We start from the raw sequence: 14,694 nt of genomic DNA, 5'->3' as shown, positions 1-14,694 counted from the left end.
GCTGGCCTGCTTCAGAGGTTTTGTCCTGCAGTCCTGCTGGCTGGCACTGATGTGGTATGTCTCTACAAAGGGGAAGGTTCATAGATACCTCGTTCCCCAAGAAATGGCAACCACTACATAGATAAATGCCCACAATTTAATTGCTTGATTGAGGAGTTTCTACCAAAAAATTTTCTTTACTAAAACAATAACACAAATATAAAAGATTTAAAAACATTCAGGCCAGAAGATTTAAAGAAAAAAAATACATGAGCACTATTTACACTGATGTTTACTTCTCAATGCCTATTTAAATAAATACTGGTTTGCAAGCTTATTTTGATTTGCTCATTAGATTGGAGTCTGAGGCCTTCCTGAATTACATGCTTTTTTGGAGTTCTATTTTCTGTAAGTATAGAATAACTATGAGAGTCATGGTATAATAATACATTTTATTGTAGGTAACATTTTTTGAGTAGCTACATCTGCATTAGTGCATGACCTTATTTACTCCCTGTACAATGCTGAGGTAGATAAATGTTATTGTCTCCATTTTACAGATGAGGAAATGGTTTGAGAACTTATATGAAATAACTGTTTCAGCCACAAGCAGGCTAGAGCTACTTTTTCTTCATCTATGAAGACAAATGCATTTTAAATTTTAAATTGTTTGTGTTGTGTAATTGAAAGGCCTTGACCACTAGTAAGGTTTCACTTTGGTACTGTCTTAAATGTTCCCTGCAGCCACTTTTTCCTTTAGCTATGCACTTTATTAAAGTTTTTATTGTCTAACTGAGAGTCTTTGCCCCATTCCATTTTACTTTTTTCTTGTAAGCTTAATTTATAACCCTAATATTTTACCTTCCTCTCCTAGGTCAGAGAAAAAAAATGAAAAAAAAAAATAGAGTTTCTTTTCTTGCCCTAAAACTAAGTCAGTAAAATCTTTAAAAGCTGGTCAAAATCTTTTTTTTTTTTTTTTTTTTTTTTTTTTTTTTTTTTTTTTTTTTTTTTTTTTTGCGAGAGCACTTCAGGGATGAAGATATAATCTCCAAAATTTGAATGTTTCTTAGGATATTATTGGCCTTTAAGGATTTCTACCTAGATATTTCATTAGGGGTTACAAAAAAAGATATTTCAATTCTATTACACCTTCTTTAGTCTAAGAACAACTTATTTCATCGATTATTTGGTGACCTTGTTGTCAGGTTCATACAGGAAAGGTAAAGTAACAGACTTTTGTTTCCTCCTTTATGAATTGGTTTTTGAAATAATTCGAAATAATTCGAAATAATTTTGAAATACATTGGTTCCCCATTAATTAATCTCCTAATCCAAGGTTAGGATTGCTACTGTAGTTTGATTATCGTCATGAATGCATGGATTTAAACTTGATGTGTTTCAATCTATTACTGTTATTTTTCTCATTTAACTTTTAATTGTCCTATCTTTAACTAGAAGTCGTCTCTTCAAGTTGGCTCCTGAGTCCTGTTCGTATCTAGGTAGAGATCATCAGAAGCTACTAACATCATGAGACACATCCAACCTTTGGAGGTCATATGATCCCTGATATGTTCTTGCAAAAAAAAAAAAAAAAAAAAAAAAAAGTCTGTGGTCTTTAACAGTTTTCTGTCTTTCTGCTATAACAAGATGCACCTGTATCATCTTGTGCTTTTCCTAACCTAGACTTGGAATTAGTTCCTTTCACAAGGGATCATGGTTCCTTACCATGGTAAACATTATGTAGAGACCAATATCAGGTACTCTGTAGGGGTGCTCTGTGGGAACTGCAGGTTTCTTCAACAAATAAATGGAGAAATGAGAAGGGGGGTGAGGAGGAGGAAAGATAGAGAAGCAGAAATTACAAATTAAAAGAGACCTAAGAGGGGCCCCTGGGTGGCTCAGTCACTTGAGTGTTCAACTCCTGATTTTGGCTCAGGCCATGATCTCATGGTTTGTGAGTTCCAGCCTTACATCAGGCTCTGTGCTGTCAGTGTGCAGCATGCTTGGGAATTCTCTCTCTCCCTGCCCTTTCCCCCTCGTGTGCACTCACTCTCTCTCTCAAAAATAAACTTCACAGAAAAAAGGGGGGGGACCTAAGACACCAAACTAATAATAAAATTATGAGACAAGAGGGCAAACTGCCAAAAAAATTACTAGTTATTTGATGGTTTTAAGCAGTAATTATATTAAATTTTAAAGTACTGTTATTATTGTCATTCTTTTAAAAGAACCCTTTTCTTTTAGAGACACACATTATGGTATGTATAGATATACTGATATTATATTTATATTTGACTAAAATAATCTTGGGGAGGAGGGATGAGTTGGGTGGTGTAGATGAAATAGGATTAGCTGTCATTTAATTATATTATTCTGCTTTTGTATACTTCGAAATTTCCAAAATAAAAAGTTAAAACAACTATTTTGACACAGCTTCATATAACATTTAAAAGTGGAAGTTGAACTAGTTTTCACTGTCATTTGAGCTTGGGCAATGCTAGAGATATTTGATTAATAAGAGTTGAGAAGCACTGATTACTGATTAGGTATAAAGATTACATTATCAAGAACATTCAAAAATAATGTTAATAAAAGCTGGAGTTAGAAAAATGATTAAACCTATAATAACATTAATGATTAAAACATTCTAGTCGCTGCTCTGATGAAAGGAGAGAAAAAAGCAATGTTCAAAAACTCCAAAAAGTCAGTGGGGAGTTAATGGAACAATCTAACAAGACATCCACTTAATACTCTCAGTAAATAAAGGGCATACTGTGAGTGGAGTTTGGAAATGCACAGTTAACTATACAAAGAATAAGTATGGCTCCCTTTTATATTGCAATACCTTATGCAAAAAAAAAAAAAAATCACCATGCAATTCAAATAGGAAAAAGTGTTTAACTAACTCTGACCTAAAGAGACAATTATGGGAAGAACAAAGATCTAGAAGATCAAGGTCAGCAAGATAGGAAGTTGTTTTCCAGATGATGGTAACTATGCCATATAGTAGGGGTGGCAAACAGGTCTTCCAGCACCAGGAAGAGATGAATGCCTGTGTCCACACTGTGTATGGGGCAGGAGGGTAACCAGGGGAGAGCATGTGTCCATCACTTGACAGGTACAGCTGTTATTTAAGAGCAAAAGTATCTTGTTATTAGTTCTCTCAATTGCTTTAGTGAAATTTCCTGATAATAAATTATAAAGATAAATAATAAATGTCAACACCCCCCTTCCCAAAGTAAAAGGTTCAGCAATCTGGGCAAAACATCTGTGAACCACCTGTTTGCAACCTCTGCTATATTGTGTAAGAATCCTAAAATTTGCTGCCCTAAAGAAAACTGCAACTAGCTAGCATGATGCTGTTCGATGTTGGTGTGCACTAGAATAACCTAGCAAGCCTGATAAAATGCAAATTCCTGAGCCTCACCACGAAGAATCTTATTCAGTGATTCTCTGGTGCATTCCAGAAAATTGAATCTGGTAAGTACTCAGGTCACTTTGAAACATGGGTCCATGTTTCTAAAACATCAGGTTAGGGACACCATAACACTGTGTCTTGAGAAATCTAAGAGAATAGGTAAGTTCAAAGTAAGACAATATTGGTAGGGAATATAATTAGGAGTAAAGCTCCATGGATAGAAGACTAATGAGGATATAGGTCATAAAGGACGAAGGCAACAGAGCCTTATAATTGTGAGGCATATCTGTGATGGCCAAGTGTAAGGTAATCACGGAACTGGTAATCATAAGCAACAAAGTTGACCAGTGTAAGGTAATCATATCAACAAACTGCTTGAGATTTCAAAATTGTAAATACTTTCTTAAAAAGTGCTTGATGCTGATTTATTCCAGTGAAATAAAAGAAAAAAAAAAACAGCAACACAATCTCTAAGGAAATGGGAACCCTTAGCAAATATATGCTCTGAGGCCCAGTAATCACACAAATGCTGAACTTAGTGACCATGCTTCTTAATATATTCCATAATATTCCAAAGGCTCATCAAAAGTCATGGTATATTCTGTGATAGTCACTAATTTATTATCACTCATAACTGTTCTGAGTGATATCTAATTCAGACAGAGACGTAGTAAGACAAGTGTGTGTGTGTGTGTGTGCGCGCGTGTGTGTGTGCGCGCGCGCGCATGTGTGTGTTGGCTAGGTTTATATGGGCTTACATTTGAGCCAAAATGTAGAAGCGAGTTCTGTTAAAATCCAGTGATTCAGTGACATCTATAAACAACATCTGTTCATTCCTTTGGGGAATTATGGAAACAGCTATATATGCAAGAAAGCCATCAAAATCAATTTACTGTTGTTAAGGTAGAACTCAGGGGAGTGTTCTTGTTTCACTAATGTCCATTATTTGCTTTTCAATAAAAGACTAGTTGCTTTGAAAGACTAAGTGCAGGTCAGACTACATTCTGTGTGAGGTCTCAAAAGCAAGGTAATGGTGGTATTTGAAATGTCCTATGTATGGATAATTGCGTATTTCTAATAAAAATGATGTACAGACTTCTTTTATCTATTATACCAATACTGTGCTTCACTCTGCTTTATGTCAACTGCTAAAAAGACAATCTGCTGTAGTGCATGCTCATAGCTTAATTCACAGAAGGTTAGCTGCTATTCTGCTAAATGTCTTATTCTGCATTTCTTTTATTATCTGGGTAGTGTCATTTCCTACCCCACTCTACAATGTCTAGCCTTGAAAAGAAGTAGTTATTCAATAGGCAAGTGCTAGTGCTGATGGATGGCTAAAAAAGAGTTTCTCTCAAGATAGGTCATAATCTAAAAGCAACTGAATATGTGTACATTCCCTTGGTGCTTATTACCTTGAGGATGAGAAAGGGTAGACCGTCTTACAAACGTAAGAGAATTTAATGTAACTTTCATGTTACCTTAGTGAAGTGAAAATAGAATAAAATAGTTAAGACAGTGTTCCAAACCCACTGCAGTGATCCAGAAATGTAACAAAAGACATTATGATGTTTGTGGAAGGAGGTGGGGCATTATTGTGATATTAGAATATCTAAGACATTTCCATAGTTACCTATGTGATCCCAAATGCATTTTAAGGCACACAATTTAAAAATATATCACTATCTCTATGCAAAATGGGAACTCTTAGGAAATAATATGCTCTAAATAGAGCATTGCTTGTCACAAAGGGATTTAACTATTTGTTTGTAGAAAACTGTGTGAAGAAAGCAAAGGTAAGGATAAAACCGAGCAAAGTGAAAGGTGGTTCTGCCCATGGCAAAACTCAGGTTGAAATCTGTGAGATGCCCTATGGCTCTAAGTTTCTATAGTCATTATGAGATCTGTGTGTATGTGCATATACATCTGCAGGCATACATACACTATCTGCTATTTACGTGCACTTAAAAAAAAAAGTGTATTTATTTATTTTGAGAGAGAGAATCCCAAGCAGTCTCTATGCTGCCAGTGCAGAGCCTGACACAAGGATTGATCCCACGAATCATGAGATCATGACCTGAGCTGAGATCAAGAGCCAGATGCTTAACCAACTGAGCCACCCAGATGCCCCTACTTAACTTTTTAAGAATGTTACATAGCTCACACAGTAAGAAGGGAAGCTACTCTTCACCCATCTTTTTCCCCTTGTCCAGCCAAGAGAGTTAGAGCTTCTACTCTATGAGTTACCTTGCATTTACCAGATGTGAAATCCTATTATTACAAGATATACTATTATTTTAAAAGATTAGCTATATAAACAATGCATTCAAACAAAAAATTCAAAAGCCAGATATACTCAACTTTACCAAAGCAATATTAAAATTGAGCATAGTGTATTTAGTAAGTCTAAGACAGTGAGTCTAAACCCCGATGATATGTCATAGTTATTAAAAAATGTAGCTGCCACTCAGAGCCACTAAAGCAGAGGGCCTATGTAGGGGCTGGATACATATATACATATACATACATATACACACACACGTACACACATAAGTTTCATCACTGATTCTGCTCCCCAGCCAGGAAAAGAATCCCTAATACAAAATACCAGGTTTTTTTGGGGGGTTTCTATAAATAACCTGACATTCTTAAACACAAATAAAATTGATACATTGTCAAAAAAATGTTTTTAATGCAAGGACTAAATAATTGATTTATTTAAATTGTCTGAATGAATGGGATTCATGAGCTGTGAAACTGGTCTACAATAGCATCTTTGGCAGAATCAAAGGCCTGCAAAAGAATAATTTAAAGGAGAAGAAAGAAAGCAAAGGGAGAGAGGTATTCGGTATTCAGGTAACCAGATGAAGTTATCATATTCAACTGCTGATCAAAACAATAATGCTGAGTCATCTAATAAAATGCATAAGTCTCTCTCTCACATATCTACTTATCAGTTATCTTGAAACTTCATTTAAAAAGAAACACTTTCTTACTTTCTGTTTTATACAAGGAAGCTGAGATACCAAGACTATAAAATTTGTGCCAGGTTCTACAGCAAGCGCATCAAAGAGCTGAGTGAGTGGGTGCTCTCAACCAGTGCACATACTGCCTCCCACCTGTGGGGTGGGTGGGAAGGAGGAAGAGAAAGAGGAAAACAAGAAGGGATGGAGAAAAAGGGAGGTGAAGGGAGGCTAGAGGTGACCTTCTCATGAAGGCAGCAAAAAGACTCTTGAGTGCCTTGCCCCAGCTACTGATCAGTCTCCACTACACTAGCCCACTAGTGTTCAGGGTCTAAGTGCAGAACTCTGGCTACACTCCCATCAACTCCCTCCTCCATAAAACCCATCTAGATCTGCTTGCTTCTCAGGACACTCTTTGCTGCTTTTTAAATTCATCAGCAATGACAGATCTGTGATGAAAGGTGTTATGTTGCAAGGGAAATATGTGAGTTATCTGCCATTAGCATTTAGATTTGAACAAGGATGTTCTGTGACAATGCTCTAACCCAAAGACATCGAGTTCATACTTCGAAGATACTCTCAGGTAGGCAGAAGGAAGACAGAGCTTGGGGACAGAGCAGACACCCAAGACCTCACCCTTTAATTAAATGACAATCCAACCTTTTAGAGTAATAGCTGTTTGCATTTTAAATTTCTTTACAAACTATAAAATGTCTTTATTTGACCCCCATGCAATTCTACAAGGGTAATATTTCCTGTTTGATAGATACAGAAACCAACTCAGAGATACTAGAGATAGGGTAAGTGCAAAGTAAAGACCTTAACACAGGCGTTGTGACTGGAGATATAGTGCTCCTCCCATAACTGCTTTCCTGGGCATGGAGGTAAGTCTAAAGGTCCAAGAGGCATCCAGTTTCAGATCAAACACCAAGTTGCTATTGCTAATGAGATCAAGCTGACAAGATATATAGTGTGGGATAACCTAGCACTACAAAGTAATGGTGATGAATTTATTATTTTTTTCCATGAAACCAAATCTAAAAAGTTATTTTCATAATCATTTTTTTAAACAAATCCTTCCAGGCTTACAAACACCAAAGGCAACAAAATCTGTCTGCGGCACACTAAAGCCACATGATTTAGACTGGTAGCAATGACACAGTGTCAGGAACCTAGAAAACTAGTTTGTGTCAATGACCCCAGTTGAAAAATATTTCAAAGTATTCTATAGTATCCTTTTTATTTTAGTCTTTCACCTATTCGCAGTGTACAGAACACACAGAAATTCCGTTTAAAAATTGTGGTGGGAATCCTCCATATTATATGGCTTTGAGCCTGCACAGGATACTTATTTGATACGAGTTGGTTGATAAAGGCCTAAAGCAGAGTTCAGTCCACAGAACAGACTAACTGCTTTCTTTTCCAAGATTCACTTTTCCCCTTTTAGTCCCCGCCAACCATGTTGTGCAGACATGGCATTTGTTGAAAGGGCTGCTTGGATGAGGTGGAAGGACAGCAGCATAAAAGCATGGCCACTCCAGGTGATGCTGTGTCCCTGGTCTCAAGGTGCTTCCAGACCTGGAAACACTAATATCGCCTGGGCACTTGCTAAAAACACACATGCTCCTACCCAAGACCGACTGATTCAGAAGCAGCAGTCTGTGCTTTAACCAGCCCTCCACGTGACCTGCGGTAGGCTGAAGTTTGAGAACTACTACCCTAAGTTGATCATTAGAGAGCATCAACTTCCAATTTAAAGGATCCTATCATTAATTATAATACTGGTATACTGTAAAATTTGCATAGAAGTATGATTCCTGCTCTTTCCCATCTTGCAAGATGGTGGGCGAAAAAGCTGAGAAGCCGGATACTACGGAGAAGAAACCTGAAGCCAAGAAGGCTGATGCTGGTGGCAAGATTAAGAAGGATAACCTCAAGGCTAAAACTCCAAAGAAGAAGAAGCCCCACTGCAGCCGAAACCCTGTCCTAGTCAGAGGAATTGGCAGATATTCCTGATCGGCTATGTATTCGACTAAGGCCATGTACAAGCGAAGTATTCAGCAGCTAAATCCAGAATTGAAAAGAAAAAGAAGGAGAAGGCTCTTGCTACTGTCACAAAACCAGTTGGTGGTGATAAGAATGGTGGTACCCGAGTGGTTAAACTTCACAAAATGCCTAGGTATTATCCTACCGAAGATGTGCCTCAGAAGCTGTTGAGCCATGGCAAAAATCCTTTCAGTCAGCATGTGAGGAAACTGCGAGCTAGCATCACTCCTAGGGCCATTTTGATCGTCCTCACTGGGTGCCACAGAGGCAAGAGAGTGGTTTTCCTGAAGCAACTGAGCAGTGGCTTGCTACTTGTGACTGGACCTCTGTCTCTTTATTGAGCTCCTCTGTATAGAACACACCAGAAATTTGTCATTGCCACCTCCACCAAAATTGATATCAGCAGTGTGAAAATCCCCAAACACCTCACTGATGTTTACTTTAAGAAGAAGCTGCGTAAACCCAGACGCCAGGAAGGTGAGGTCTTCAACACAGAGAAAGAAAAATAGGAGATTACAGAGCAGTGCAAGGTTGATCAGAAAGCTGTGGACTCGCAAATTCCACCAAAAATCAAAGCCGGTCCTCAGCTTCAGGTCTACCTCCGCTCTGTGTTTGCTCTCACAAATGGAGTTTACCCTCACAAATTGGTGTTCTAAATTTCTTACAAAGAACCTAATTAAATAACAGATCCGTGAAAGAAAGAAAGAAAGAAAGAAAGAAAGAAAGAAAGAAAGAAAGAAAGAAAGAAAGAAAGAAAGAAAGAAAGAAAGAAAATGAAAGAAAGGGAAAGGAAAGGAAAGGAAAGGAAAGGAAAGGAAAGGAAAGGAAAGGAAAGGAAAGGAAAGGAAAGGAAGGGAAAGGAAGGGAAGAGAAAGGAAAGGAAAGGAAAGGAAAGGAAAGGAAAGGAAAGGAAAGGAAAGAAGGAAGGAAGGAAGGAAGGAAGGAAGGAAGGAAGGAAGGAAGGAAGGAAGGAAAGGAAAGAAAGAAAGAAAGAAAGAAAGAAAGAAAGAAAGAAAGAAAGAAAGAAAGAAAGAAAGAAAGAAAGAAAGAAAGATGATTCCTTACCGCATGCCCACATATCCACTGGTTTTCCATAAGGATCTTTACGTAAAACTTCTGGAGAAAGATATCCGGGTGTGCCAGCAAAACCTAGGGAAAATGGATGTTAAGGAGTCAGAGTTGACTTAACAAAACCAATATGATATAGGAAACTAAGGAATAAAACATTTGGAGGACCTTTTAACCTTCTAATATGTTTGTCAAAATAAAATAAGGCTCTCAGAAGATGAAAATAACGCAGACTGGTTTCTCTCTATAGTAGCATCAACACTAATCTGCTTGGTAGCTTATTGGAAAAAGTACATTTATTTCCAGACATGAAGGCTACTTTATTGTGCTATACAGTCAGCCCGTATACTTAAGTCTACTCGGTTAGCAGTTCTTATTCTCACGTACTTATGTCAGAACTGAAACAAAACCTGTGAAAGATAAGAACACACCACCCTAAACTATGCCACGGCGGCATACTGATTATTTTTAGCTGAAGGCAACTGAGAATTAGCAGATGTATGACAGGCTCTTTAATCTCCTCCTTTCTACCTAAAAGTAGGGCATACATTTCTTGTGGAAAAGGTGCCCTCCCTGTGCCAGGAAGAGAACATTCTTGGCATGGGAGTTGGTGCCAAGATGGATCTACACAAACCGACCTTAGTAAAATAGCCTTGCTCTTCCATTAGTTTCTCTAGGTATTTCCTCATCATTCCCCCCACAGTTTAATGCCCCTAGCCCAAACCCTTTTTTCTTTGTCTTGTCAAATCTCCACAATTTATCACTTTTTGTTAAAGTGGGATATAATTCCTTGGGTCTAGCCTTCTCTAGGTCTTCATTTCTTCTCTAGAAAGGCATTAAAATATTAACATTAAAGCAAATTGTATGCTTTTCTCCTGTTCATCAGTCTTTTGTCAGTTCAACTCACAGGCCCCCGCCACAGACCTAAGAGGGAAAAGACAAAGTCTTTCCTCCTCTATACCTGAAAAGAAATGAGGAGAGATTTGAAGATAGGGTTAGAACCTGACAAAAGATGATAGTTATCATGATATCTACGTAATTTTATTATGAGAAGCATTCACCTATAAAACAGAAGGACACAAAATATAGATGCCAAGTAAATATTTTTGGAAATTGAGGTAGTCTATGAGGTGAGGATGGGGCTGAGAGAAGTTGAAGAATTCACTAAAAGAAATAAGCCCGAAATATATCAAAGAGATCACAGTGTACTAATAAATAGTCAGTGTGTACTCATAACTGTGAATTTAAAGGATTCAGAACATTTGAATGAATTACTATTGAGCAAGTATCAACTAGAATTTTGAGAGAGATGTGGTAAGAGAAACTAGATGGCAGAAAAAAGTTTCATTATTGTATAAATCAATGTAAACTCCAATAAGGTACGCTTAAATAACAATCAATTTATAGCTAGAACCTAGAGTAACATTTTTCTTATTTCTGAAAATAATAGGTTTCAAATAAAAATATTTACTTTCAAAAGGACTAAAAATAACTATTCTGATTTGGCAGTTTTATTTAAAGGCACACATAAAAACAAAACATTTCTTTAAAAGGATATGTAATCAGGAATTCCTTTAACCACAAATCACTGAAGAAGCTCATTATATATTTACTGGGATGCAAAATTCTGTGGAATGGAGCTTTTTCCTCCCATCTTCAAAGCTATTAAGTACAAACAATGTATACAAAGATATAAAAACAAATGTGTGTGTGTGTGTGTGTGTGTGTGTGTGTGTGTGTGTGTGTATAAATGGCATGGTTATTTCTGAAATAAATTACTTTAGAAAGTAAGGCAAAGGGCTGGGGATTTTAATCCCCTTCCCCTTGTATTACTTTTCCTTTTCTTTGTAGTGGAGGAAGATGGAATGGACAGTGTGAAGGGACTCCCCCCAAAAAAAGCCCTGTATTGTAGTTTAAGCTTTACATGGACCACAACAGATCTACCTCTTCTTCAAACTTTACTTCAAAGAAGCATTTGCTTGACAGTTGTGAGGTAGAAGAATTCCTGAACAATGGCAGTTCCATTAACTGAAGTTTGAGGATTACCTTAAGGAGTGATGTCAGTCAGCTAATTCCAAGGTAGGGCTGGGCACAAGAGTTTTAAAGAACTTCTGGTATGCCACACCTGCTCTCTCTCATTCCAACCTCTCCCAAGTTGAGACACAGACAAAGGAACCCAATGAGAAACTGATGCCAAAGTCCAGGTTAAAGACTAAGGTCCTAGCCTACACTTAAGATCCTTTATCACTCAGTTCCCCTTTACTTACCCAACATGATTTCTTTCTACTCCTCAGCATTTGATCTGATTAATCTCTTTAAGGTCTCTTGAAAACAGACTTCTCATTCTTGCCCTTGATGTTACTTTTTCTGTTCCTTAAAGCCTCAATTTCTATCTCTACGTCTTCTCTAACAAAGGGTGGGCTATGAGTTATTTCCACCTTAGTGATCTCTTTGGCTAACTATAATTCTCAGTGGTCCTTCCTTACTCTAAATGTCAAGTATTCTTTTATATACAATCTATAACCTCCTATCTAGCATCAGTAAACTTTAATGTGTGTCTTACATATCTTAGTAGAATACCTTTCCTAGAGGAGGAAATATTAATAATATTTTATCTAGGTATAAAAGATAAGTCACCATGTGATTTAGAAATGAAAAGATTATTTTAAACGTAAATTATTACAAACCTTTTCCGGAGACTGAAATGGTAAGAAAACACCATCACATTCATTCTTATTTGGTATAGTTATCATTTGAGCAGTCAGTGGGGTCCTTACTCCTAATAATACTGAAGTACAGTAAAACCTTGGATTGCGAGTAACTTGTTCTGCAAGTGTTCTGCAAGATGAGCAAACATTTCTAATAAATTTTAACTTGATAAATGAGCGATGTCTTGCAATACAGGTAAGATGTGATGCCGAATGTCACATGATCACAACTGAGCCAATGGTTCTCTCTCTCTCTCTCTCATTGCAGGACTATGGGTGATCGTCGCTTGGATGCTTGGTCTCAGGCTGTTGTGTTTGGCAGATATCAGTGATTCTTCAGAATGTTGGAAGGTGCCCATAACTGACGGTAGTGTATTATTTGTCACTTCAAAGCACCTGTGGACAGTCCCTTGCTTTTCCAGACAAGAGGAAGCTTAGGAATGCTTTGCTTCATTCTAGGTCAGGCTGCCTGCAGATATAGACCCTTTCCTCTGCTGCTTTATTGCCAGTTACATTAAATATGGTGTATGACAAGAGTTGATTAATACTGTACTGTACTCAACATCCGTATTAGCATATACAATGGCCCCCATGCAGAACAAGATTCCATTAAGCTAATAGATAGTAGTTATTCTGTTAGTGATAGTGAAAGTGGTCCTAAACAATAACCCTCCTCTCTTTTGTTTGCTTCACACCAGTCACAAAGGTTTTCAAAGATAGGTTCAGGTTGTTTATTTTTCATTACATTTTGTATTATATTCCAGTATTGTAATCATTTTTATATGAATATTTTTGGGTTGTGGAACAAATCATCTGAGTTTCCATTATTTCTTATTGGGAAATTCACTTTGATATACAAGTGCTTTGGATTACAAGCATGTTTCTGGAACAAATTATGCTCACAAACCAAGGTTTTACTGTATAATCTAAATGCACAAACATTAAGGAACCGTGTACTGTGCAATGTGTTCTCATGAATACCAAAATACTGAGGGTAAAATGGATAAAACCTTCTTTAGCAGGAGATTAAACTCATAAGAATCTTGTTTTTCATGATGTATGTTATTAGCAAGGAAATTAATGAGAGCTTGCCTTCTTTAGAGATAGTATGTTTTTCTCACTCTGAAAAACCAATAGGAGTATCAGAATATACGAAAACAAATACAGAATTACTTACTGTTGGAAATGTATCCATTGCATTACAAAAAACACCTTAATATTTAGAAAAAGAGACATAACAGCAACCAAGTAAAACAATTGTTACATGAAGCAAGATGGTGGTAGTTATACTTTTTTGCCCTAACAGCAACAAAGAACTAGAGATATATTGTAAATAGCACTTCCAACCCCACAGGAGAAAATGGACTGTATTTGGATATTTTGCTTTGGTAAATTTTCTAGCCATCTTAACAAATGTAGTGACACAAGGTGTTACTTCTAGCATTTTGGCTAGTGCTCAAATAAATCGGGGCTAAGAAGACAGAAGAAATTATCACGAGAAAAACATTTAGGCTTGAAAATGAGCATTGAAAAAACGCAATAAACAGCTTCTATAAGCCTTGTCTTGTTTTTATTTATAGAAGAACTCTTAAAATAAAATTGTGCAAAAGCCTGAACTCCTTGCATTGCACAAAATAAAGAGTTCTGCTCTTTTCTTAAAATTAAAATAATTTATTTTATTAAAATAAAAATACTCCCTGCCTAACACTGATAATACATTTTAAAAGATAAAATTAATCAAATACATGAGACTATGCTGGTAGGTAATACTGAATAAATATCGAAACAAGTCGTTCATACTAAAACATGCTTTTACTTTAAAATTTATGATGTATCTGGTAGAACACCCACAAGATATATTATATACACCACATGCCTCCTTCTCAGGTAGGTTACAATGAGGATTCACTTGAACTTGAGTAGAATAAGCAGAAAATATGCTAAAGAAAAAAAAAGAAAAAAAACTTGTGTTTTCGCTTAAGCTTATAAACTATGTTTTTTTCCTACACTTGTTGAAATGCTGAATTTTCTTAGGACTTAAAATGCACCTCTTAAAAGTCATTACTCTAATAGATACCCTAGCAAGAACTTAACTGTCATAGAATCATACAGAAGAAGAAATGGGGATTTTATTCCCAATCTGTCATTCTTTCTCTGGAACCAGATCACTTTTAGAAATAAACCAGATCACAATTTGAAATTTGTGTACTTTTATTTGGATGCTATTGCTTTCACTAACGTGGTATTTGGTTTTTCCACTCATGGATTTGCTCAACAACTTTCACTAAGTAGGCAAAGAACTGTGACATTGTGTTCCCTGCCAAGATGGTTTTGAAAACTTATTCAACATCTTTTGTAGCACAGGTATGTTCCTTGCAAGGAAGTGTTTATTATAACTGCTTACAAAGAGGACAATGGACCTCACAGAGTTAAAGTGACTTGCCCAATATCATACAGCTATTAAGAACCACAGGATATAAGCTTGGGTATTCTAGTTCAAAAAGCGGAGTTT

General features: G+C 36.7%; 1 protein-coding gene, 1 long non-coding RNA gene and 1 pseudogene across 19 annotated transcripts in view; 2 read left to right on the top strand and 1 right to left on the bottom strand.

Annotated features, from left to right (window-relative positions):
• Window positions 1-14,694, bottom strand: part of CAMK2D (calcium/calmodulin dependent protein kinase II delta) — a 316,173-nt gene that overhangs the window by 61,560 nt on the left and 239,919 nt on the right. For all 17 annotated transcript variants that reach the window (XM_019829018.3, XM_019829023.3, XM_019829026.3 and 14 more), the window contains exon 8: window positions 9,472-9,555. In XM_019829018.3, coding sequence (XP_019684577.1) covers window positions 9,472-9,555 — 84 coding nt within the window. The remainder of the gene's footprint in view (window positions 1-9,471; window positions 9,556-14,694) is intronic.
• LOC101099121 lies at window positions 7,611-9,099 on the top strand (annotated as a pseudogene).
• LOC123384975 overlaps window positions 11,388-14,694 on the top strand; it is a 36,069-nt gene continuing 32,762 nt past the window's right edge. The window contains exons 1-2 of one of the 2 annotated variants that reach the window (XR_006596847.1): window positions 11,388-11,691; window positions 12,451-12,549. This is a non-coding gene — a long non-coding RNA (uncharacterized LOC123384975). Of the gene's footprint in view, window positions 12,182-12,450; window positions 12,550-14,694 lie in introns of both variants that reach the window. The other variant, XR_006596848.1, reaches the window with a different exon arrangement.

Source organism: Felis catus, chromosome B1, assembly GCF_018350175.1.
Source record: "Felis catus isolate Fca126 chromosome B1, F.catus_Fca126_mat1.0, whole genome shotgun sequence".
Classification (NCBI taxonomy): Eukaryota; Metazoa; Chordata; class Mammalia; order Carnivora; family Felidae; genus Felis; species Felis catus.
Note: the sequence above shows the minus strand (reverse complement) of the source record. Positions and strands in the feature narration are given on the sequence as shown.